This window comes from Myxine glutinosa, chromosome 4 (genome assembly GCF_964187855.1).
Source record: "Myxine glutinosa chromosome 4, kmMyxGlut1.1, whole genome shotgun sequence".
Classification (NCBI taxonomy): Eukaryota; Metazoa; Chordata; class Myxini; order Myxiniformes; family Myxinidae; genus Myxine; species Myxine glutinosa.
The window spans coordinates 183,424,438-183,450,998 of record NC_136264.1 but is presented as its reverse complement, the minus strand read 5'-3'; the positions used below and the strand labels follow the sequence as shown (position 1 = coordinate 183,450,998).

The 26,561-nt window shown below is 43.3% G+C and overlaps 1 protein-coding gene across 2 annotated transcripts in view; it reads left to right on the top strand.

The window, feature by feature from the left end:
- LOC137425556 (sodium- and chloride-dependent taurine transporter) overlaps positions 1-14,192 on the top strand; it is a 119,621-nt gene extending 105,429 nt beyond the window's left edge. For both annotated transcript variants that reach the window (XM_078776776.1, XM_078776777.1), the window contains 3 exons: positions 1,528-1,628; positions 5,950-6,120; positions 13,399-14,192. In XM_078776776.1, coding sequence (XP_078632902.1) covers positions 1,528-1,628; positions 5,950-6,120; positions 13,399-13,500 — 374 coding nt within the window. In that variant the 3' untranslated portion in view covers positions 13,501-14,192. The remainder of the gene's footprint in view (positions 1-1,527; positions 1,629-5,949; positions 6,121-13,398) is intronic.
- The last annotated feature ends 12,369 nt before the right edge of the window (positions 14,193-26,561 follow it).

The following is a 26,561-nucleotide window of genomic DNA, read 5'->3' as shown; positions in this document are numbered from 1 at the left end:
AACTTGGTGCGAGCCAACTCTTCTGTTTTTGAAGGGTTTTTACGGCGTAGCCCATAGGGCAAAGCCATCTAGAACAGTGTTTGTCCGTCTGTATGTATGTCCCCTCAAATGTATACCAATCAGAGCTGAGGATCCGGTCACGTGACAGGGTGATGTGATTACGTCTGATGTCATTACAGCGGTATGGCGGCTGACTCTCCAGTCTCCACACTCCGACATTTTGATTCCAATTTCGTTCAGGCCGAACATATCGTCGAACCTGTCATATATCACAATCGCCATGCTCTACCTTTTCGTTTTTCATTCAGCGTGAAACACAAACAAACCGATTGTTAAAATGATCATGAAATATCGAAAGCATCGGCGTTACGGCTCTTCCAACAATACCGTACGTATAGGCCTTAGGCTTCATGCCTCACCTTCAGACAAATTAAGCCCAGGTTTCTTAATGCAGTAGTTTATCGTTTCAGTAGTATCGTTTTCGTAACAGTAATAATAATAATAATAATAATAATAATAATAATAAAGTAAATATGACCATAACACTTTCATCCCAATGTCGTAAATACAAAGTTAATAGATTGAAGCAGTGTATGGTTCGTGAATCGATGATAAGCGGTTTACGGACTAACAACCACGGAAGTAAGGAATTCGCCTCGGTTTTTTATAGCATGTTATTAACCCAACCATTGTGGGATATATAGATTACAGTAGATCTTCCCTCAGTTCTGCAAGTAAAACATACCTCACGGATGTTGGGATTCCTCCAAATTTCTTTGTTTAATGTTATAAGCAGCATTAGCGACTGTTTAAAAAGCTAATCATACGTGTTTGTGGTTTATAATATTTTACAAGCCTGGCTACGCCGCTGTTAGACTTTCAGTCTTGTTTCTTTGATATATAGATCTTCAGATTGCAACATGACGAACACCATCAAACAAATTAAACAAACAATTGCAATCATGTTGTACGTTCTCAAATTTGCAGACCATGTGATGCACAACCTTACAATTAAGCATTGTCATTTTGACTCCATGCACCAATTACCCATCAAAAAAGCCTTAACACATGAACAGGCAAAAACTCCAATCATTTCTGCACACGATTGCCTGGGGTAGGAAGAGCTTTTCTGAAGTCCAATTCCTTTGCCAAGCATCGTGATCTACGTGCCATAATCACAGTCTCAAAAGTTGGTAGCGCGACCGCCACCGCTCTTGTAAACATGTTCTCTCGAGTGTCCCTTGGCAACCATGAAATGGCAATTCCTCTGACAAAATTAATCTCTTCAAGCCGTAGAAATCAAACGTATTAGACCATGGGTCACATCATTCATTAGACCATGCCACCCACATTTGCATGGAATACTCTTCCTCCATAGCCAAACTTACCCAGTGTCCTCAAAAGTGGCTTCTAATTATTCTCACTAATATAATAGACAACTCGTGGTGCACTATTGGCCACATTAGTTCCTGGTCCGTGATATCCTTTGGACATGCAGTGCTTGTGTGTGCGACTGTGTGCGTGCAGGCACGGTGCAGTTCTACGATGCTCTGGAGGACATGCTGGGGTTCCACCCCAGCCCGTGGATGAAATGGTGCTGGAATGTCATCACTCCAATCCTTTGTGTTGTGCGTAGTGCTTCGTTAGCCTTCCCACAGCTCCTGGGTTGATTCAGCTTGTAAGCATTTTTAGCTAACAAGCTGCAATCCAAATCCTTACACATAACCAAACAATTGTTCACAAACAACCAACTTTTTTCAGAACTTTTCCACTGTCTCACTTTCCTTTCTTTTCATCGAAGTTGAGGCAAACCATCAAAAACAACAATGTGCATGGGGCCAATAATAGTTAGTCTTAGAAATATTTATACATGACCTAATAAGGATTCAAAACATTCCCATATTGTTCAAAAGACATTTTACATATGGGAGAACTGAGGTTATCGTGGATCCATTCTTTCAATGGGGTTTGTAGGTTATGTATACATAAATGAGTATGGTATTTGCACCTTTCAAATGTAACTCCAAGTCTATGATGAAATGTTTTTATTTCAAAATATAGCCTCATGGAAAAGTGCGATAATGGATCATGTAGAAATGGCAACAGTGGAGTAGTGCCCAACAGCTACAGCAAGTAAATCCAACAAACAAGGAAATGGATGAACGGGAAAAGGAAACAGTAACTGCAAAAAGAGGTGTGGGTTGGGAGGCAGAGGGATTGATGGCAGGAAAATGGATCAAGGGTTGGATTTAAGGATGACTTGAAGTGCTTGTGTACTGCCATTGGAAAACCCTGGAGGAAAGAGTAGGAATGAGCTGACTCAGGAAGGCAGATCCAAGTGGAAGAAAAGAGGAACAAAGGAGTGGGGGTCGGCAGTCAACATTGATTTTCAGAAGTTGGGATTTTGGAAAGAAAAGAGGAACAAGGAAGAGGTGACAGGAAGAACACCTGCATATTGGAGGGACAGGACAGAGTCTGAGCATTGTAAGAACAGAAGGAGCAAGACCACACACCGGTGGTTAAAAAAAACTAGAGAATAAAGCAACCATGCTTAAGACAACTATCGAAGACGCCTCTTCATGGTGGTTGTACCCCTCCACCCCCCAACGCAAGTCGGCGGCCAAATGTTCCCCATTCTTTCCTGCTGCCTGGATTTGTCAGAGCAGCGCAGTCATGGTAACGGTCAGAGTGCCAATCGGTCCTCATGCGCTTCCCTCATGTCTCTTTTTTTTCTCTTTCTCTCTCTCTCTCTCTCTCGCTCTCTCTTTCTCTCTCTCTTTCTTTTCTTCTTTCTTTCTTTCTTTCTTTCTTTCTCTCTCTCTCTCTCTCTCTCTCTCTCTCTCTCTCTCTCTCTCTCTAACTTAGTCATGGCCCTGACTTTGTCAAGGCGGGGCTACACCATCCAGGATGTGGGAGATCTCTGGGTCGCTCCTGCAAGATCTATAGGCTGTCTCCATGCCACGGGCTTGTTCGAGAGAACTGTCCTGGGCTATACAACAACAACCATGCTTAAGGTTCTTTCTGGAAGATGCCAATAATGTTGAGAGCTTTGGATTCTATGGCATTCATGTGAGACGAGGCAAGTGTGAAGCGTGGCTGCAAGCCAATAGGGAAGAGCAGTATTCCACTGAGCTATGGACAAAGGAATTGTAGGCTGAGAGTTCAGGTTTACAAAAGAATGGCTCGGCATGACGGAGGATACTCGGTCTGTGTCGGGCTTTGAGAACCAACTTTGAGACGTGGTCTTCTGAAAAGAGGTTGAGATTGATCGTAAAGCTCAAGTGCTCAAGAGAATGGGCCTCTTCGAATAGTTGATCATGAGAATAGGTGTATGGGTTCATGAGACGACCCTTCAAGAGAGACAGGGTGAGAATGATGTACCTGGATTGATTGTCATTTTCCATCTGATTTTTCCTTCTGATCCGTTCAAGGTCAGAAGAGAGTGAAGCAGCTGCTGTTGGGGTGCAAGTATGTTGTGGTATTGCGTCACAGAATGTAATCATCTGCAAAGGTGTTCCGGAGTATTTATTAATTCAATAGGAATTATCGGTTAAGAGAGTTCATTTAAATATATGAAGAACAAGACATGGCCCAGATGCTGCCTTAGATCACCCTAGTCTCCACTCGCAGAGAGGACATTAAAATATTTTGTTGAGAGCTACGTGCTGACAGTGTGAGTGGAGGAAATAAGCCGTGAAAGAAGATGACTTTGTACGACATGTGTAGAAAACAATGCAAGCAGAGCAGTGTGCCATACTGTGTCGAATGCCTCAAAATATGTCTAGACACCTAGACACAGCCCTTGTTCGAGATTCAGGGCATCTAGCCATGTTGAGAGAAAAGCAAAATTATATCAAAAGTTGAGTGACTGATCCAAACGGATGGTCAGACATCAGGTGATTTGTGAAGAGGGAAAATGATGTCAACTGCAATGAGGAATTCCATAACTTTGCTTATAATTCTAAGAAAGCTGACTGGCCCTTGGAGTTAAGAGGATCTGTTTTAGTACCCTTGTTGTGTACAGGAGTGGAGGTTCCTGTCCTCAAAGTAGTTGGGAGGCAGCTTAATGTGAAGGACAGATGGAGGAGAGTCGATAGAGGAGAAGTGAGAGTAAAAAAAATTGGATGATTTGGGACCACAGACCATTGCCATTGTTTCTTCCGCTGTCTTCTCGGATGAAAAATAATCAGTGTTCAAGAAGCAGTGGGTATGAGGGGGTAAGGTGGGAGTGGAAAACGATGGGTTCGGTCAATGAGGTTTGGAGGCAAATAATGAATTGAAAATTCCAGACTTGTCTTGGGCAGAGATATTTGCGGTGAAGAAGAGGATGAAGGAAGAGCATATGGGTGTGGAGCAGGAGGATGTGGGGCTGGGATTTTAAAGTTTTGGGCTTTTAGGAATTTATAATAGGTGTGAGTCTACACTTATTGCAAATTGAGGGGTTTTTTTGGAATCCCAATCTTGAAAAAAATATATCAATTAAATGAAGAATAAGCAATATGAGCTCTTTATTTATGTACAGTCCATGCTCCGCCCCTCTCCCCACCATCCTGAGTCTCCAGCCGCTGACTTTTATTTGTGGATTTTTTCACTTAGACATTTATTTACAAGCAGTTTTGTGATTTTTTTTCTGCAATCGTGGCTTCAAATTACATCAACATGCCAGATTTCAATTTTCTCGCCCAAAATTTGACCTTGAAAACAGACGACGACCTTGAAAAGTACTAAATACGAGTATTTACATCATTAATTCATGGAGTAAGTGGTTAGAGTAAGAGCTTTATATATTTGATAATGCATACTCTGGACAGGGGAAGGACAAGAGGTTATTGAGAACAAGAAAACTGACAAAGGAAAGGGAGTGTACATATAATGTAGAGAAGGGATTTAAAAAAAAAAAATTTTTGTATACTGAATCGAGGCTCGTGAAAGAGCTAACATTTATTTCACAAACAAATCAACCAGACAAACAAAATATACAAAAAGAGGGAGCGGAAGACAAGATGGGGAGAGAATGGGAAGCACACAACCACAACATTTGAGAGCAGGGAGAAGTGTGGGAGGGAGAGGGCTTGGGGGCAGGAGGCGTGGGAAGGGGGGGCGGGGGGTGTTTTTTTGTATACTGAATCGAGGCTCGTGAAAGAGCTAACATTTATTTCACAAACAAATCAACCAGACAAACAAAATATACAAAAAGAGGGAGCGGAAGACAAGATGGGGAGAGAAGGAGAAGCACACAACCACAACATTTGAGAGCAGTCAGGTGGAGTGAGGAATTGGAGGAGTCAGATGGAGTGAGGGATGGTAGTTTTCCGAGACTGATAGTAAACCTGGAGGCTTGCCATTCTTCAGAACAAAAATTCACACCAAGTAAAATAAGATACAGTATAATTAATATTCTTTATTATTGCCTCAACAGTTAAGGTGGTGGCTTAAGAACTCAGGGTCTTGAGTTCAAGCTCCTGTCGTTCCGTTAAATAACACCAGGTTGTTTGACTCAGCCTGTCATCCTTCCGAGGTCGATAAAATGAGTACCAGCTTACTGGTAACGGGGAGCACTGCATCAGCGACACAGACAAGCGACCAGAAATGATGCAACCAGCAGTCACAGGCTGCAGATGAAATAATGATTAAAATGCCCCTTTTCTGATGAAAATGATGTCCTTGTAAAATAAAAAATAGCAATGACAAATCATGTGATGTGATATGGAAATTGCATTAACACAAGTGTTACACCAAGTGTAAAGTCAATAGCAAAAAGGATAAAGACCATCAATGATAATGAAACATAACAAGACACTAAAAACATATTCACACGTGTCCAACTAGGAACCAGAAAATTATGGGTTAAGCAATTGAAAAGTCAGATTACCCCTTCAAACTTAACAATGTTATGTTAATTATACAACTTCCTCAACATGTGTAAGAATTAACATTCTGTGCCCACAGGCCTGTTTTATATTCTCATTGGTGAAGTTCACACCACTAACCTACAACAAGACCTACATGTACCCTCCGTGGGCACAAGGCATAGGCTGGTGCTTAGCTCTGTCCTCCATGATATGTGTCCCCGGCTATGCCATCATTCATTTGCTGATGGGTCACGGCCCCTTCAAAGCGGTATGACATGTTTGAACACACACAACATCTTGCCAGGCACAGCAAAAAAAAATGGAAAACTTTAATGAATTTATTTATTTGATTGATTGGTTTTATTCATTGGTTTATTTTATCTGGATCAATATCTTCTAGAGAAGCTATCATTCTTTTTTAATGTTATATGTGTATATATATCGTAGATATATATACATATATATACATATACAAACATATACATATACATCTGCATAAACATATACATGTGTATATGTCGTTACTGAGGAACGGGCTTATTTTAGCTGAGAATAAGGACTGTACCTGAGTTGCTGTGTTGTCATGATTTACACCAATCATAATACTTTGTGTATTATGTGTGGTACAAACAATTACTTTGCACAAACGTATTTGTTGTGTTTGTGATATTACATTTTTATAGGCAATTTAGGTTGAAGATTTCGGTTGAATGTTATTTTTTTCAAGAAAGAACCCCTCAGCACATACATAGGGGAGGGGTAGGTGCAGACTGGAAGTTTGGGACGATTACACCTCACCACCACGTAATTCAAAATACCTCACCACCACACGATTCAAAACCACCACCACGTTATTAAAAACACTTCACAACCACAGAAACAAAGGTTTGAGGGAGTAGTTAAGTGACAACACAGACACTGCCCAGATATGTAGATTTATAGATAAATGACTACCAGAGTTTCCGTGTTGTCATGGTTTACACCAATCATAATTCAAACAATTATTTTGCACAAATGTATTTGTAATATACGTGATATTACATTTTATAAACAATTGAAGTTGAAGACTTAAGTTGAAAAAAAAACAAAAATTCCCCTAAAAGAAAATTGGGAATTTTTTCAAAAAAATGTAATATACGTGATATTACATTTTATAAACAATTGAAGTTGAAGACTTAAGTTGAAAAAAAAAATTTCAATAAAAATTGTAATAAATACCAAAATACCAAAAATAAATACCAAATACCTTTTCTGAATACCAAAAAAAATCAAATAAATACCCTTAGGACATACACACGGGAGAGATATATATATACTGCATACCAGAAGTTTGGTACGGTTTCACAAAAGTTTGAGGGAGTAGTTCAGTGAAAACACAGGACAACACAACACAGACTGCACAGATATATATATATACACAGTCACGTGAAAAAGTAAGTACACCCCATGTATAGTTTTGACTTTTTCAACATATTTCAACATACAGCGATTTGATCTTCATTTCAACAATATTGATAGATAAAGGTGATATAATATAACAAATATCATGAAACATTTACATTTTGTAGTCCATTGTATAATTTAAATAAACATAAATGCAAATTTCAGATGTGGAAAAAGTAAGTACACCCTTGGCCCTAATAGGTGTTATTTCCCCCTTTGGCAGAAACAACCTCAAGTAGGCGTTTCTTATAACTGTCTACCAGTCTCTGACATCGATGAGGAGAAATTTTTGCCCACTCCTCCATGCAGAATTCATTCAGCTGTGCGATGTTTGAGTGGTTTCTTGCATGTACAGCTCGTTTCAAATGCCCCCACAACATCTCGATGGGATTTAGATCCGGGCATTGACTTGGCCATTCCAGAACCCTCCATTTCTTTCTTTTCAGCCATTCCTTGGTGGATTTACTGGTATGTTTAGGGTCATTGTCATGTTGCAAGGTCCACCTTCGGTTGAGCTTCAACACTCCAACAGATGGCCTCACATTATCCTCAAGCAACCTCTGGTACAATGAAGAATTCACAGTTGATTCTATGATGGTGAGCTGCCCAGGCCCTGATGCAGCAAAGCTGCCCAAACAATAATATTTCCACCACCATGCTTTACCGTTGGTATCAGGTTCTTGTGGTCAAATGCTGTCTTTGGTTTTTGCCAAACATGTCTTCTGGTACTGTGGCCAAATAGCTCAACCTTTGACTCATATGTCCAGAGCACATTGTTCCAGAAATGCTGGTCTTCGCCTCGGTGTTCATTGTCAAACTTTAGTCTTACCCTGATGTTCTTTCTGGACAGCAAAGGTTTCCTCCAGGCACACCTCCCATGTAGATCAAATTTGTGCAGCCTCTTTCTAATGGTAGACTCGTGCACTTTGACATCAACAGTGGCAAGAGCTACCTGTAGGTCCCGTGATGACATTATGGGGTTCTTAGAGACTTCTTTCAGCATATTGCAGTCTGCTCTCGGGCTGAACTTGCTGGGGCGGCCTGGCCTGAACAAGTTGGCAGTTGTTTGGAATCTTCTCCACTTGTAGATGATCTTCCGACAGTCGAATGATTGATTTCAAATTGTTTGGAGATCTTTTTAAATCCCTTCCCAGACTCGTAGGCATCTATAACCTTCTTTCTGAAGGCCTCAGAGAGCTCTTTTGATCTAGGCATGGTGACGCCGCACACTTCAACAACAAAGAGCAAACCAAACTAAATGTCTGAGGTTTAAATAAGACAGGTTCCTCCAAGATCCTCTATAACGATGTTCTAATCATTTGCACCTGAGCTGGTGCACCTGATTCTAATTTTAGGTATTTGAAGTGGTGATAAATGTAGGGGTGTACTTACTTTTTCCACATGCGAAATTTGCATTTATGTTTATTTAAATTATACAATGGACTACAAAATGTAAATGTTTCATGATATTTGTTATATTATATCACCTTTATCTTTCAATATTGTTGAAATGAAGATCTAATAGCTGTATGTTGAAATATGTTGAAAAAGGCAAAACTTTACATGGGGTGTACTTACTTTTTCACGTGACTGTATATATATGTATATATGTATCTATATATACAGACTACATATCTCTATATAAAATTACAGTTCAGTACTTCGTGTAACCCCCACGAGCATTCAGGAGAGCACATACACGTTGAGGCATGCTGTTCACGAGATTTGTCAAGGTTTGGACAGGAATCGCTTGCCATGCAGCGACAATCGCCTGCTGCAATTCACGCACAGAGGCAAACTGCTGGTCCAAGTTGTCGATTTGACGCGTTAATTCTGCCCACAGGTTCTCTATCGGATTCATATCCGGGGACATGGCAGGTCACTCCATATGCTCTACACCACGGTCAGCAAGAAAGTGTTGGATCATGCGAGCACGATGAGGCCATGCATTGTCATCTTGGAAGACAAAGTTTCTTTGAAAGGCTGCACGAACAAATGGAAGCAATGTTTCTTCCAGAATGGCCCTGTGCTTGAACTGGTTCAGGTTTCCATTCAGAACAACCAGGTCAGTTTTGCCCCCTGCATGAAAAGCAGCCCAAACGGTCACCCCACCACCTCCAGCTTGGACTCTTGGCACTATACAATCTTCGTTGTAGGCTTCATGCACTTGTCTGCGCACTCGGACGCGGCCATATTGACGATGGACCAGAAATCTAGACTTGTCACTGAAGATCACGTGATTCCAGTGTCCTGGCTGCCATTGACGGTGCTCTCTGGCCCACTGCCATCAGCGCTGGCGGTGTTGTCTGGTCAGACGTGGCTTTCTCAGGGGACGCCTGGCACGATAGCCTGCTTGAACCAGTCGTTGGTTGACTAGCCTTCTGGATACAGGCACATTTGTCAGTTGCTGCCACTCAGCCCTAAGCCGATTAGCTGACTTGGTACGGCCATTGCGGACTAACCGGTGCAGCTGGCGATCATCCCTCCTTGTGGTTCTGCAGGGACGTCCTGACCTCGGTATTGGAGTAGGGACACCCCTCTGAGCCTTTCGTTTCAGGATCTTTGACACCTGACCTTGAGTGATGCCATACTGCCGAGCAATAGCACGCTGTTTCATGCCGGAATTTCGTAAAGCCACCACTAAATGACAAACAGCATTGTCGAGTTGACGGACCATCTCCAGGGGAAGCGGAAATAACTTTTGTAGACGTGCAGCAGTTGTTTTCCACTAATACAGAACGCAACAACCCTTATATACCCGATTGTGAAGCCAATCGTCAAATGTACCTGTCCGTACATTTTGTCACGCCACCTGTGATATAATCCTGTTATTGACTTCTTGCTGCGACAGACAATCAGTGACATGGTTCTTTTAACAAAGAAATCACCGAAGCGTAAAAGAAACTCACCAGATAGATCTACCGACTTCTGAAAGTAAACCCAAGTGAAGAAAAAAAAAATATTCCATATTAAATGCCGTCTGTATGTATATATATATATATATATATATATATATATATGTATATGTATATATATATACATATATATATATATATATATATATATATATATATGTATATGTATATATATATATATATATATATATATATATATATATATATATATATATATATATATATATATATATACACACACACAGATGACCAAACGAGCTTTAACTCCAAGGCGTTCAATCCAATGATGACTGTATTCTTTACACGCGAGGGAAAGGAGGATGACGAACTTACCTGGATGGCTTCCACCTGACGTCTCCGCATCTGGATATTCAATTAACTCAAACCGACATTGAATTAAAATGAACAAAAATACCCGCTTTATTGAAGAATGCCGGTAACAACAGAAAGCACGGTAAAACTACATTCCTAATTGGAGCGCCCCCATACAGACTCATATACAACACGAAGGGGATAAATAAATGAAAGTAAATGTGTTAGTTTTGTGGGCACTTAGCTCCAAGCTGCTCTTGAACCTTGTCAGGAATCGTCCAGGGCCCCACGTCCTTGTGCGGGTACTAGGCCTCCTGTGCAGTCCACCACTCTTGGTGTCGAGCGCGGTCAGCAGGCCGCACCCGTTCCACTCGCCCCCGCTCGGCAATGAATTCCCCTCACGCAGGAGCGCTATGAACTCTGACCACTCGCCGTGAACTCCCGAAGCAGAGCGAGATATAAAATCGTGACCGTTCACCGCCAAAGCCAGAAGATGCGAGAAAGTCGAGGGACAGTCAAGAGAGAAGTTAAGAGATTAAGTCAAGAGTTGAAGTCAATAGACGAGAAGTCAAGAGGCGAGGGTCAAGAGAGACAATGTTGGGGAGAGCGTTCTTTTATACTCAAGGCTCTGATGTCATCTGTGTCTGCTTCACCAATCCAATAGTCCCATTTTAGCAGTCCTTGCGCCAATCAATCCCGGACCAATCACTGCTCTTCGGAGCGTGGCCTCCCGGACCTGCCTGCTTGTGTTGTGATGTGATGGCTGGCACTGCCAGCTGTATTGTTCAATGCCTTGTTCTGGTCACTTTTATTTAGTGCTATAAATGCACGATTTCTGTCTTAGTGTGTGTGCGCTGCTGTGTTATAAGGAACAGAGGAAAAATAACAGAGGCCATTACATGCAGGGGATTAATTACCCATAATCCCTAACGAATTAACATGCCCCCACCCCTTGTGATGGGAACGAAGATACGCGCTTACACGACATATGGTCTACCGGATCCCTACTTATGATACATGAGTTTTCTTCTTCTTCACAACAGTCGGAGCACACTACCTATGCAATTCTACCTTGACTAAGGTAATCACTGCCTACCCCCTACAAACATAACAATATATATACATGATATATATACACACAAACACATTGGGGTACAAAAGTATTAGTTCCACTTCAATTAATGTCAAGCTTTGTCATCATAATTTCAAAAGAATTTTTTTTTCATAACTAGAAACGCCCACCCCCATCAGGAGCATTAGAAGTGGTCTCACCCACCATCACTTGCGTCCGTGACTGGACCCTGGGTACTACCAACATGAATGCAAAATTTGGTGGAGATCAGCCCAGCCCTGATCTTTTCTAAATACCAAGGCTGGTGTTGGCTTTTCGCCCAGCCTTAATAAAACAAGCATTCTGAGTATTGCGCTGCAATACATGTCCCCTACCAAAGTTCAAAGTGCCATAACTTTGTCAAAAATGATCGAATATGCAAATTTATGCACGGTTGATGCTGGTTTTCAAACGTGATCTGAGGTGTGCTGAGACACATGTGTGTCACGCCTCGCCTCGTTGATAAGCCCGCAAGGTCGCTCCGTGGAGCGGCCTGCACGTATTGCACTGTGTGAATTATATAATTACCAACTCACGGTCTGAGGTACTAGCGATTCAAGAGATATCCATTTAAAAAAAATATTTTCGTTTAATTAACGATATCTGCCAAACCACGTGCCCTATCGCAAATTCCAAAATAACATTTTAGTAGACTGACATGCTGAACAGATCTGTGAAGTTTCCCCTCGATTGGATCAAAAATGATGGAGGAGCTCGGTTTTAAAGGTTCATGCTTAAAAACGTCATAACTCTGAAACCATGTGATGCATGACGTCATGCTCATTGACTTTTTTGTTTGTCATGGGTATGCGATTCTGCCTGCAAAGTTTGGCCTCGATCTGTTCAGCTGTTGCAGAGAAAAAGGGGTTTTCGTGTTTTCATGAAAAACAATATGGCGTGAACTGTGACGTCATAATTACGATTAAAATATTCTACAGACCGAGTCCCTGCTTTGGTGAAAATTTGATCTCAATCGGTCCTATTATTGCAGAGAAAATCTTGTTAAAAGGAAATTAAAACTTTAAATGGCACTGAGTTAAGGATCATCAGAATTATCAGAATTCCCAAAGTTCAAAGTGCCATAACTTTGTCAAAAATGATCGAAACGTCGTGAAGTTCGAACTTGATCTGTAACTTATCATGAGGACACCATGTACCAAGTTTGAAATCATTAGAATTTAGAGTTTAGAAAAAAAAGTCCGGAAAACTGTTCTTTGCGTGACGGACTGACAGACTGACGGACGGACTGACGGACTGACGGACTGACGGACTGACGGACTGACGGACTGACTGACGGACGGACAGACGGAGGGACGGCGTGCAAACCTATAGTCCCCTCTGGTGTACACCGGTAGGGGACTAATAATAATGGCATCTTTATGAGTAATAATATCCTTTAGAGTTTAGAGTCATGATAATGAGTAATTTATGAGTAAGGATACAGTATATGTTCTTGTATACTTAAGGGTTCATGGAAATTCCCTTCAAAGTGCTTTCTGTTTCATATTTAAATTATTTATTTTGTTATGACGTCTCAATGAATAAATTTCCTCCTGGACTCGTACTTTTGCACCCCACATACCATATGGGTACACTGTATCTCTATGTAGGTTTGTATGAGCTGGATTGTTTCATTTTAGCTGTAACCTCACGGATTAAAAGTGCGTTTTCAACGATCAAAGTATACCCACGTGCCTGTGTACACAGGCCATTTTTAGGATTTTGTGTCATGTTTCTCACTCTGACTGTTCCATTGATTATACAGAGGTTGAAGACATTGCTGGAGGCCAAGATTGCAAATCCAAAGCACCATGGGACAAGCCTGCCACTCTCAGCCCTATCGTCTGTCACAACAGAGCACAAGTGAAAAGAGAGTCATATTAACAGCATTCTCACCACACGGTAACCAGCTTCACACTGTGAAAAACCTATTGACCAATTGCACTGTGTGATGGGGCTTCTGACCAAGTGCATAATGTGATCGACCACGAGGCCTGTTGCATTATAATTATGTATATTATCAAGCTTTCCTGGCTTCCCTATGAATGGAGGCCAAGTAAGCCATTTGACCATGAAGTCCTAAAACGTGCATTTGCACCTGGTGAAAATTAAAAAATAAATAGAGAGAAACTATAATTATTCAGGCTTCATTTGGAGGAGTATAAACTGCTTTGATTTTATCTTTTCCCTTTATGACACTGGTAGTATGATGCACATCAGCACTCTTGTCCATAATAATTAAAATAGACTTTGCAACCACTTTCCTGGCATTCAGACACAATTGCAGTCCATCTATTATGGTCTCAACTCATGTATCGTGTACCGCCCAGCCTTCCGACGAGTCCAAATATTCTGACTACTTTGTCATATAAGCCCCAGTTTTATACTTTTCTTGTCAATTTTGTGCTTGGATTTTTGGCCTGTTTCGTGGTTCCATTTGAACTGCTGCTAATGATGCTAAGAACTCGGGTTAAAACCCCATATACGATACCAGTACGTGCATTTGTCCATTCTCTACTCATGTTGTAAATCACATTAAAGTACAATGATGTATACTAATGTCTTTGTCGTGCATGAGATCAACGTACAAGCTGCACTGTGAGCCTTAGATGTATGTTTGAAAAGTGAAAATTAAAAAATCCACACTCTCCCTCCCTTCACAGCGTTGGCCCTGACGTCTGCCTGCATTGTGCTGGGCTTGAGACCCTGAAATGGAAACCGATTTGCAGCAAATGCAGACGCATGGCAGTTAACCCCGAGACAGCGGCAGCCACAGCATCTCTTCACCCCTTCCTGGAGGCCCCCTGCCCGTGCTGTTCAAAATTCCTGCACCTCCCCCACCACCACCTCCACCTCCTCCTCTCCTTGGCCAGCACTCCTCAGCCACCGGCCCCAGTCCTCTGCCTGCGCTAACCAAAACCTTCAGTTCCTAGTCCTCTCCCTTCCTTAACAGCATGGCCTTTAACATTCAAGGGCTCCATTGTAACAACACAGTTCTCTTACTTCAGGTTGCCGCTGCTACTTTGGGCATTTTGTGTTAACAGAACTGTTCCTCTTACAGAATGTCCTTGACTCTTCGGTATCTCTCCATGGATAGTATTTTCCATTATGACAGGCCAGACTCTGATCCAGTGGTACGATTGCTGTTTATATCACAAGCCACATTTCCCACTGCCCAAGTTCGGCCATATATCCTTATACAACCATCCATTGTTTGTCTATGTGATGTACCGTACACCAAAGGATGACGACACCTGATACACATTTGCACTGACATGGACCAACAAATATCCATCCATCCCAGCTCTCTATTCCTCATGTGATCATTTCACCTACCACAATGTCAGATGACTCGGAATTGGCAGTGCAACAACCATCTACACCACATCCACTGCAGGTAAGGCCTTCTGCAATTCCATGAGTCTAACCAATCTATGAACCTCTGAATGTGGATCTCTGTGAATGATACATTCTCCCCCGGACACCTGGTAATGACCAACTTTCCATCCCACCACTCTTGTTCATCCTATGCTCTTGGCTACTCTGACCAAATTGGTGTTGCAGTCTAAATCTCTTTGGCTGTGGTAGAGAACTGCGATCGCACCACAAAGACTGAATATTTACGTACCTGGATAACGAGCAGGAACTGCCATCTGCCCTCACACAAAAGAATTGGTCTTCAATCTCTTCTGCATCTGATGTTGGAAAAGACTCTTCCTGGAAAAGCTTAAACAGTACCAAATCCCAATGACAGATGGACAGCAGCTATGTAACTCCTCCGCACAGTGGCGTAGTGATAGGGGGGCGGAGGGGGCGACCGCACCAGGCGCAAAGTGGATGGGGCACCAAATTACACCCTCACAAAAACGTTTTCATGCTCTATTTGGTTGCATTGTATATAAATTCTAATACAACGAACTTGTGAGATCACGAGAAGCAACTTTCAGAACCACGTTTTACAGTTTAAACTCCGTGCTACGTGTCAATGTGTCAGGTCGATGTTTACAAACTCTTTACATCCGGATTCACTTTTTTCCTAATTCCTTTTTCTATCATCTCGCACAGTAAATAAATCCGTGTTCCGGTGTTGCTGCGTAGATCTCTTATCTTGTATAATGAGATTTAATAATTATGCACTCGGTAACATGGAGACGTTACCTTTCAGCATGACAACGACCCGAAGCACATAGACAAAGCTACACTGGAGTGGCTGAGGAACAAAAAGATAAATGTCCTTGAGTGGCCCAGTCTGAACTCCGAACTAAATCCAAATGAAAATCTTTGGTATGACTTGAAGATTGCTGTCCATAAACGCTCCCCACGCAACTTAACTGAACTTGAACAGTTTTGTGCAGAAGAATGGGCAAATATTGCCCAATCAAGGTGCACAAAGTTGGTAGATATCGATCCCAACAGAGTCACAGCTATAATTGCTGTCAAAGGTGCTTCCACCATGTACTAACTCAGGGGGGTGAACACTTATCCAACCAAGATAATCTAGTTTTGTATTTTTTATTATTTTTCTGACATTTGTAGAATTTGTTTTTCACTTGGAAGTTGTGGGATACGATGTGTAAATAAAGGAGGAAAAAGCCTGATTTAATGTATTTTAATTCCAGGCTATAAGGCAACAAAATGTGAAAATTTTGAAAGGGGGTGTAGACTTTCTATAGGCATCATAAGTCTAGTGTCTAATGAGCAATGAGTCTAACCTAAGAATTCATCGCACCCTCTGCGTGCTCTCTCTCTCTCTCTCTCTCTCTCTCTCTCTCTCTCTCTCTCTCTCATCTCTCTCTCTCTCTCTCTCTCACTCTCTCTCTCTCTCTCTCTCTTCTCTCACTCTTCTCTCTCTCTCTCTCTCTCTCTCTCTCTCTCTCTCTCTCTCTCTCTCTCTCTCTCTCTCTCCTCTTCTCTTCTCTTCTCTCTCTCTCTCTCTCTCTCTCCTCTCTCTCTCTCTCTCTCTCTCTATCTCTCTCTCTCACATCCCCGGACTGCTCCTGTGGTTGGTAATTCAACAGCTGCTGGAGATTCAGGGCCTGCTTGTGAAGCTGCAACATGGCACGTGTCGAGGGGTTTTGGCATACTCACTATGTTTGCCAATTATAAATTGTTTGTCCTATTATGCAAGTGAATGGAGCTCCCTTAGTCTGGTTCTAACGATTTAGCCTGTCTGGAATGGGTGACGCTGTTGGTAAAAGCATGAATTGACCGTAACACCAGTATAGCTCTCTGAGTCACTGGAATGCACAAACGTAAAGCACGATGGAACTCCATCTGCACTGTAGATGCTCTGTCTAACTCGTTTGATCATGGGCACAAGCACATAAATTTACCTTTTTACACTTACCTACCACTATGGCCTATTGCTTTACAAAACTTTTTACTAATACTTAAAAAAAATACTTTAAAAAAAATACTTCCGAAGTATGAATACAATATACTTCAAGGAATAATTTCACAAAATATTTATTTTAGTGATCCAATTGTAAAATTATGACCTCTCTGTTAACAAATAGGTAAACCTTTTTTCCCATGCAAGTGGATTCCAAAAGGAAGTTTTCAGGGATTTAGTAAAGCAAGATTATTTTTTCACTCTTGTACGTAGTCGATGATTAAAAAAATTTTTTTTATATTCTTTAACCTCCCCATGGAAGGGGGAACAGGGAGAAAAGAAAAGACTGGATAGTGAGTTTAAAAAAAGAAGCAAGTAAGCAAAGCAAGCCAATAATGTGGGAATATCAACAAGCTATTCTCGTCTGAAGACTTTGGCAACAGCCTCATGCCTTTCACAATGGGGATTTCCGATGTGCCATGAAATTGTAGCTTGCTTTTGAAACTCCCCAGCAACAATCTATTTTTGTGATACTTAAACACCAAGTGTCTGTTGCTGAAGTTTGCAAATTCCACATTCCACCTTAAATTAGCGATTTCCCCAGAAGCCCAGAGCATTTCCCTAGCAACTGAGCTTAAATCCTGTGCCGGTATGTCCATTCCCCTTTGATCCCAGGTTGTACAGGCAAATCGATTGTTATTTCACCTCTTGCCCCCACTTCCGACTTTATTGTGACCATCCCTTTTAATCCCAGGTTGTACAGGTAATTGGTTGTTCTTTCGCCTCTTGCCTCGCACCACCAAACTGTACTGCCACTTCCCACTTTATTGTGACCATCCCTTTTAATCCCAGGTTGGACAGGTAATTGGTTGTTCTTTGGCCTCTTGCCTCGCACCACCAAACTGTACTGCCATTTCCCACTTTATTGTGACCATCCCTTTTAATCACAGGTTGTACAGGTAATTGGTTGTTCTTTCGCCTCTTGCCTCGCACCACCAAACTGTACTGCCAATTCCCACTTTATTCCCAGGTTGTCCTTTCACCTCTCACCCCAGTTCCCTTGGAGCAGTGCTTTGCTTCTCACTTTCAGGACATTTCACATTTCAACCCGTACAGACCGCTGCAACCGCCTGCTACATCTTCAGCTCAACTGAATTCCTATTGTTACCTCCGCCACCAAAGGTGGATGGAGGTTATGTTTTCACCCCTGTCTGTCTGTTTGTCTGTGTGTGAACAAGATATCTCAAAAAGTTGTGGACGGATTCAGACAAAACTTGGTGGACAGGTTGGGCGTGTGCCAAGAACAAGCCGATTCGATTTTGGTTCAGATCTGAATGCAGATTCAGCCTATCAGTGGGATAGAAACCATAAACTGTTCAGCCTCGGGAGGCTATGTGCTCTACCGAGTGCCATTCTAGTTTTAACAGCGTTGCCTTTCTCACCAAGCCCTCTCCGAGGTTCCGGTTGTTCATGCTCCCATTATTTTTGTAGCACTGTGTACCCCTATCGATGCTGACACGATACATCTTCCATAGCCACCTAGCCACCTCTTGTCTTGAAGTCTGCAATCATTTGCAATTAACAGTTTGCATTTCAGGATTATTTCCTCAACCATTCATTTGACTCTTCATTCTCTCTCGCACCATGTAGTGACTGTTTCTGGTCACGCCTCCAGATTATCGGATATTTTGTTAACAGGGAACATCCCACACCATTTGGAAATGATGTCATTAATTTGGAGAAAGATGACATTTTACCAATGCAGAAGAAGATTTTATTGATCCCATGAGGATATTTTGCATGGCAGTCTGTGAATATGTACTTTTCTTTTCTTTTTGTGTATACATGATCGAGGCTCATGGAAAAGCTCGAGCAGAATGGAAGGGAACAAAATGGGAAGGGAAAAACACCAATGGTGAAGTAGAAGTGAGAGTTTTTTTTTTTTTTTTTTTTTTTGTATACAAGATCGAGGCTCGTGAAAGAGCTAACATTAATCACACAAAAAGACAAACCGACACACAAAACACAAAAAACAAGGGGAGCGGCAGACAAGATGGGGAGAGAGGGGGAAGGACACAAAAGAGAGGGGGAAGAGGGGGAAGGACACAAACACAACATTTGAGAGCAGGGACATCGGGAGGACTTGGGGGGAGGTGGGAGAGGAATAAAACATAGGAACACTGCAAGGACTCTGGGGTGAATTACCGGGGGTAGAAAAGATCAAGGTTTTCGATGGGGGAAGATAAGAGATGGTGGTGAACAGCTGTTTTAAAGACCTGGAGGGAGGAGTGGGATTGAAGGGAGTGGGGGAGTTTGTTCCAGAGGCGGGAGAAAAGGGGAATGAAAGAGTGAAGGTGAGCAGAGAGCCTAGACTTTGGCAGTTTAACCATAAGAGGGTTGCAGGCAGATCTTGTGCGACCTGAAGGAATATTGGGGGGACAGAGCACAGAGAGAGCTGGGGGAGCAAGGCCGGAGAGGAGTCGGTAGAAGACAGAAAGACCACAAACCTGCCTGCGGTGAGTGAGTGAAAGGCCCTCGGTGTTGACTACATCGCAGGATATTCCAATGATTCTGAAAGCTTTGGCCTCAACAGCGTGAAGCCGAGCAAGGTGTGAGGCAGGAGCACCAGCCCAGAGGGGGGAAGAGTATTCCATTGAGCTGCGGATGAAAGCCTTGTATGTGGTGAGCAGCTCAGGTGTGCCAAGGAAGGACTTCGCACGACGGAGGATGCCCAGTCGGCGACTGGCTTTGGAGGCCAGCTTGGAAATGTGGTTTTACCAAGAAAGATCATGGCAGATAGTGAGACCCAAAAGCTTGAGCGACAGAACTTCTTGGAGAGGATTGTTGAGAAAGTAGTTGGGAGGGTTGTCCAGTCGGTCCTTTCGGAGAGACATTGTAAGAGTGTGAGATTTGTCAGGATTGAAAGACATGTTACACTTGTTTGACCAGTCTGTGATTTTGTCCAGGTCTGCAGAGAGTGAGGAGGCTGCAGACTGCCGATCTGAGGGATGAGGAATGGAGCGACAGAGAGTAGCGTCGTCAGCAAAGAGATAGAGAGGATTTTCAAGAGAGTCAGAGAGATCATTGATGAAGACCAGAAAAAGCACAGGGCCCAGAACACTGCCTTGTGGAACTCCAGCCTGAACAGGAAGAGGAGATGAGAGAAACCCATTCAGGGCCACACGTTGACTACGACCAGAGAGGAAGTCCGCCAGCCATGCGTGGAGATTTCCATGGATACCAAAGGAGGAGAGTTTGGTGAGCAGAGCAGGGTGCCAGACCGTATCGAAGGCACGTGAAATGTCAAGGGAGACAGCTCTAATTTCCTGTTTGGCGGTGAGGACCTCCATCCATTGTTGAGAAAGCAGAAGCAGCATGTCCAGAGTAGAGTGACCAGGTCTGAAACCAAATTGATGATCAGAGATCAAGCCATTGGAGAAGAGGAAAGATTTAATATCTGAAGCAATGATGGATTCCATGACTTTGCTGATAATTGGGAGAAGGCTGATTGGTTTGTAGTTGCTGGGATCTGTTTTTGCACCTTTTTTGTGCAAACCGGTGATGTTGGCTGATTTCCAAGCAGATGGCAGATGACCTTGAGCAAAAGAGAGGGTGAAGAGAACAGAAAGAGGGAGTGAAAGAGCAGAAGAACATGATTTTAGGACCCGTGGGCTGATGCCGTCAGGACCAGTTGCAGAATCAGAGTCGAGGGTTGACAGAAACTTTTCCACCTTGTCAGGAGGAAAGGACACAGAGTCCAGGAGCAGCTGGGTACGACTGGGTACGGTGGGTACAGAGAGGGATGGGTTTGGGACACAAGATTTAGAGGCATACACAGAGTTGAGGCATTCAGCTTTTTCACGTGCGGAGTCAGCCGTTAAGCCGTTTGAGGTGAGGGAGGGGATGGAGGGGGGAAAAACACCAGAAACAGATTTGACCAGACGCCACCAGGATTTGGAAGAGGGAGACAGATAAGAGAGTTCGGTCTTGAGAATGGTGAGATATTGTTTCCTGGCTCTCCTGAGGGTGGACACACACTTGTTTCGGGCTTTGTGAAAGGAAATGAGATTTCCTTCCGTTGGATTTGCTTTCCAGGAGACGAAAGCAAGTTGTTTCAGGGCAACAGCCTCACCACAAGATTCCGTGTACCATGGACGGGAGGAAGGGTATGACAACTGAAGACGAGATGGTATAAATCTGTGCATGAGAGAGAGCAATTTACTTTGAAAGAATTCCCAGGATGAGTTGATGTCAGAGGAGGTAGAGATGGGAGACCAGTCCAGATGATTGATGGCTGCTTGAAGACCGTGCCAGTTGGCCTGAGTGAAATGCCAGACTCGTCGACGCTGAGGAGGCTCTCTGAGAATGGTCAGAGAGATGTCCACTTTGACAAGCACATGATCAGATGAGCCGATTGGAGCAGAAGAAGAGCAGCAGACATTTTCAGGGAAGTTTGTCATAACCAAATCCAGAAGAGAAGATGCTCCGTTGACTGAGATCCGGGTTGGGAAATTGACAGATTGTGTCAGTCCCAGTGAGTCGGAGAAGTCCTTTGCTGAAGAGCCATGGCTGGTGAGAGAGGTACCCACACCCAGCCAACTGGCATGGTGACAATTGAAATCACCACATATGAGGAAGAGAGAGTTGGGATGGGTCGATAGAAGTTGGTCCATATTATCAGACAGTGAGATGTAGATGGAGTCATCGCTGTTTGGTGGACGGTACAACATACATATGAACAAAAGGTGGGAGCGAAGGGGAAGCCGTAGCCAAAGGTATTCCTGGGGGTGAGGTGGAGAGAGGGCAGTGGAGGGCGAGTGAGGAAGAGAGTTTTTTTATAAAGATAGCAACCCCACCTCCAGGACGAGGCTCAGGTCTATCATACCGGAGGAGGGAGTAAGCTGGGAGAGATACCAAGGCATCAGAGACATCATGAAGGAGGAAAGTTTCTGTTAAGCAGATCACATCTGGTTTGTCAGAAGCAACCTGTATGGAGAGGTCAGTCAAGTTTGAGGGAAGGCCCTGGATGTTTGAGGTCCATACCGTTAATGAAGAGGAAGGGGGAGCATCGGGTCCAGAACAGGGGGGGGGGGGGTAGGGTAAGATGTGGAAGAGGAGGAAGAGGTAGGGAGAGCTGTTGAAGGTGTGTCAGAGATTTCAGAGATTTCAGAATAGCTTGGAGAAAGGGAAGAATGGGGCGGACAAAAGGTTTGATGGAGATTGGGTGAGGCACAGTGAGGTGTTATTTGAGGAGGGGGAAGAGCGAGGCAGAAGGTTTGGGGAGATGAAGGTGAAAGTTGGAAGGGGGAAGAAGCAGGAAGGATGCTTTGAGGAGGAGGGGTGAGAGGGGAGTCTAGGAGGGGAGGAGCGAGGGAGAGTCTCGGAGGGGAGGGGTGTGGGGGGAGTTTAGGAGGGAGGGGAGGGAAGGGGCAAGGGGGGAGATTTGAAAGGGTTGGGTGATGGGGAGGATTTGGAGGGGAGGGGTGAGATTGGATTTTGAAAAGTGTACGATTCATGGGAAACGAACATTTTTTGCAAAATGAGTTTGAGACCTTCGAGTCAAAAATACGTTTGAGGACACTGGAGGAGGGGTGGAGTTCTGGATAGTTTAGGGAATGTAGAAAGGAGGAACTGTAAGAGATGGAATTATATATATATTTTGGAATGAATAGATTTGGTGAGCAAGACGAAAGCATCCTTTTGTAGGAAAAGAAGAAAAGGGTGTTATAATATATGAGAGAAAATAGTTGTTCAGGGGAGAGATTATACATTTCTAGCCGCGTGATCGCGAACGAAGAACGAACGAACAAAAAGAACAACAAATAAACGAATAAGACCTGGGAAGGAAATATTTTTTTGGGGTTTTTTTTTTTTTGTGAGTACAGATATTAAACAAGGAGGTACGGGGTGAACGACTGGTACGAAACAGAGAACGAAAATAATTTCAGCGCATTCGACGAATCGCTGAGAGAAAAAAACCACAAGGTCGGAGACGGTACAGTAGTCTCAGCCTACGAGTACTAGGCCGCAGAATACTCGATACCATTAACCGACGATTGTGTATACATGTACGAAAAATTAGCACCGAAAATTTTCCAAAAGATACGCTATAGGTACACACACCGAAAGATAGATACAGTCTCGACAAAAACACGATTGTGATAGATCACTTAGCTTCGAGAGCGTGAGCGCATGGAGCAGCTTCGAGAGCGTGAGCGCATGGAGCAGCTCCGAAAAGACGTGACCTCGCCGTGATCTCGCGAGATCTCAAGAGTGAGATCAAGGGGAGGGGGAAAAGGACATGGCGGTGAACAAGCTGCACACAAACTGAATGAAACACAGCAAGAAGATGAAGAGGAAGGGGAGGATGAAAGAGAAAAGGAACAAACCAACCGCCGACTAACAAATAAAGAGGTTTAGAGAGAGGGAAGAAAAAAAATCACAATAACCTGGGAAAAAAGTGCTTGGGAATGGGTTAATTTGGGGTGGAAGAGATCATGCGTATGGGTGGGGGATGACCCGAGGTAGTGGCGAACAGCTGTCTTGAATCCCTGGTGGGAAGAATGAAACCGAACTGAATGGGGAAGTTGATTCCACATGTGAGAGAAAACAGGAACAAATGAGAGGAGGTGAATAGTGAGGCTGGATTTTTGGAGTTTCACTGGAAGGGGGTTACTGACAGACCGTGTGTGCCCTGTAGGAATCTTGGAGGGACCGAGCCAAGAGAGGGCTTGGGGTGCAAGAACAAAAAGAAGGTGCTGGAATACGTAGAGTCCACCAACCTGCCTGAAATAATCTTTAAATCCCCCTTACGCGATCCAGTCCTGGAAAATGATGTACAACAGAAAGAATCATGGGACGTTTCAAATGTTGAGTATTTTGCCACAAGGTATCAGTCCCAGATTTCATCTTTGGCTAAAGTCCAGGAGTACAAGTGCATGCTGCGGTAAGGAGGCAGATACCCCAGATTTGTTAAAAGAAGCTCTGATTCGTATGAAAGACGTATGTATGGTGAAGAAATCCAGTATCACAGAATGGACACATCATGAGGCTAGAGCTGGTGTAAAAGAGTTGACGGCAGTCTCACATAATCCACATTGTATAGAGTTGCACAAGGTGTGCGAATCTTACTTTGCTCAAAGGAGATAATCTTCAGTACGGTGATAAAGAAGAAAACTGACTTCACAACTAGTCTATAGCAATTTTGAAGGTGAAGTTGACTCGCTCGGGACAACATGAGCCATGCTATTTGTTACAGCAGTAAAAGCCTCTTCGGAAATCAGTTAAGAAACCAATAACAGAGTACAACAACAACAACAACAACAACAACAACAACAAAAAACTTTAAAAATTATTTTATATTCCTATTTGTACTAAGTTATACACAACTGAACTCTTAATCTTTTGAAAAAAAATTGTGCATGTGGCATCCTTAAAATGTGACATTAATATATTTTTGGTTTAATCGTTCGGCTGTTTATACACACACCATAGTTTTCCTGAACTATTAAAAGTTACATATTTATACATTTTTCCTCGAAAATGAACATTCATCTTTGTTACCTTTGTTACCTGTCTGATGAGCAGAGGTTATGTTTTCACCCCTGTCTGTCTGTTGGTGTGTGAGCAGGATTTAAAGTTATGGACGGATTCAGACAAAACTTGGTGGATGAGTTGGTTTGGTGACAAGAACAAGCGGTTAGATTTTGGTTCAGGTCTGAATCCAAATCCGGCCTATCAGTGGGAGACGAAACGTAAACTGTTCAGCCTGGTGGAGGTATGCGCTCTGCCGAGTGCAGGTCTAGTTCAGAAATGTATTGCGTAAAACTGTGTTTGATGAATATCTAGGTATATAAAGAATACCAATAAGCTGGGGACCAAGGTGGTCCCCAGATGGGCTAATTCAATAAAATTTGTCAGATCTAACTTGCCAGGTGTGCATTTGGGATGTCAGGAGAATGTTGATTTATCAAAATATTGTATGAAAACAATCGGACAAATAAAACATAACACAGAATGTACATGTGAAAAATTCATACAAATTAATCAATATCCAAGTCAAGGATATCTACAAGATTTAGCGAGGTTTGACAATTTCATAAAATATACAGTAATATCTCAGCATGAGTTCCTGGAAAGAGAGGACGAATCGAATATGCCCTAAAAGGGGTCATTATACCATTGTTTGTATGAATATGCATTCACGAGAACGTTATTTCTTACACGAGTGACATTCATATGAAGACTTAATTGAGGTATCGCTAATAGCGTTAATTATAATACAAATGGTAAAAAATAAACATATTGTTGCGGGTCTCTGTGCCAGCCTTTCCCCTTACCAAGGGGGGATTAGTCCCCTCGTCTTTGACTAGCCGACGAGACCCGGGACCGATGACGTCCTTCCCGAACAGCGTTAGATAGGGTTTTAGGACTAGGGATTCACTATTACCTAAGTACTAACGCCGCCCAGAAACGAGGAAATAAGCCCCGCCCGAATCGCGGGTGTTAGTGGAAATGCCGAGCGGTAGCGACCCGTGACCCGAGCCATTAGCAATGACTAACCCAATCCAAGCGGTTCGTAATCGTGCCACGCTTACCCAAATGGAGGAAATGACTGAAACGGTCGAATTTGGGAAGAAAAGGAATAACAGAATTTATTTACACTTTGTACGAGAAGAAGAATCAAACACAGTGCAGCCTTATACAGTCTTAACTTATCCCTGGACAAACGGGCCCGCCACACTCAGACACACTCACACGGGGTTTTTAGTTGACCAGTTCGATGGTCCAGGGATGCATCCAGGCAGCTTGCTCTCCGGTCCCCAACTCGCACCGCGAAGCAGATGAATCAGACGGCAGGAGCTCTCTGTGTGTCGTTTGGCGCACGGGATTATTACAAGGCAACGGTAGGCTGGCTTTGGGGTTACCTCACGGCTCAGCCGCGTACGTAATAAGCGGACAGTTCGATGCGCGCTTCTAAATGCGTTTCTCCTTAATGCCTCGAAACTGTCATGCGCACGCCGGTCCTCTCAGTGCTGTTACCACGCGAGTGCTCTGGATCAGTTCTCTCAATGGCTTCTCGCTTGGCTCACGCTTGGCTCCCGTCCTCATCAAGTCCTTTGTAAGCAAGGTCTCTCCGATGAGTCCTTTTACAACGAAGTTCTCCTGGCCAGTCCTGTTCAAGGGCTTTGTGCAAAGGCTTATATAGCCTTGCTCAGCGAACCTTCCAGCACTTGCTAGATGCGCCCTTACCACACCCTCTCAAGCCATGCCCACCGAGCTCTGGTTGGCTGGTGCCATTACCGTCACTGCCTTTGACGTTCTGCTTGACGCGGCCACACCCCGACCTCGCGCTCTCCCCCTTTTCAGGCCTACCTTGTGGCCACCCGACTAGTTTGAGCGAGCAAAAGGCAGCTAACGCTGCTGGCGGCCAAAGCATAACAAACGAGGTGGATTAGCCGAATGGGGCGCGGGATCGAGTTTGCCCATAGATAGCATTGGTGGAATTGAAGGGCGGCTGCAAAAGGAAAGGGCCTAAGCTTATTATTTCTTTACACAATGCAGATGTTTACTCGTGAAAGTGGCCTACTCTTACA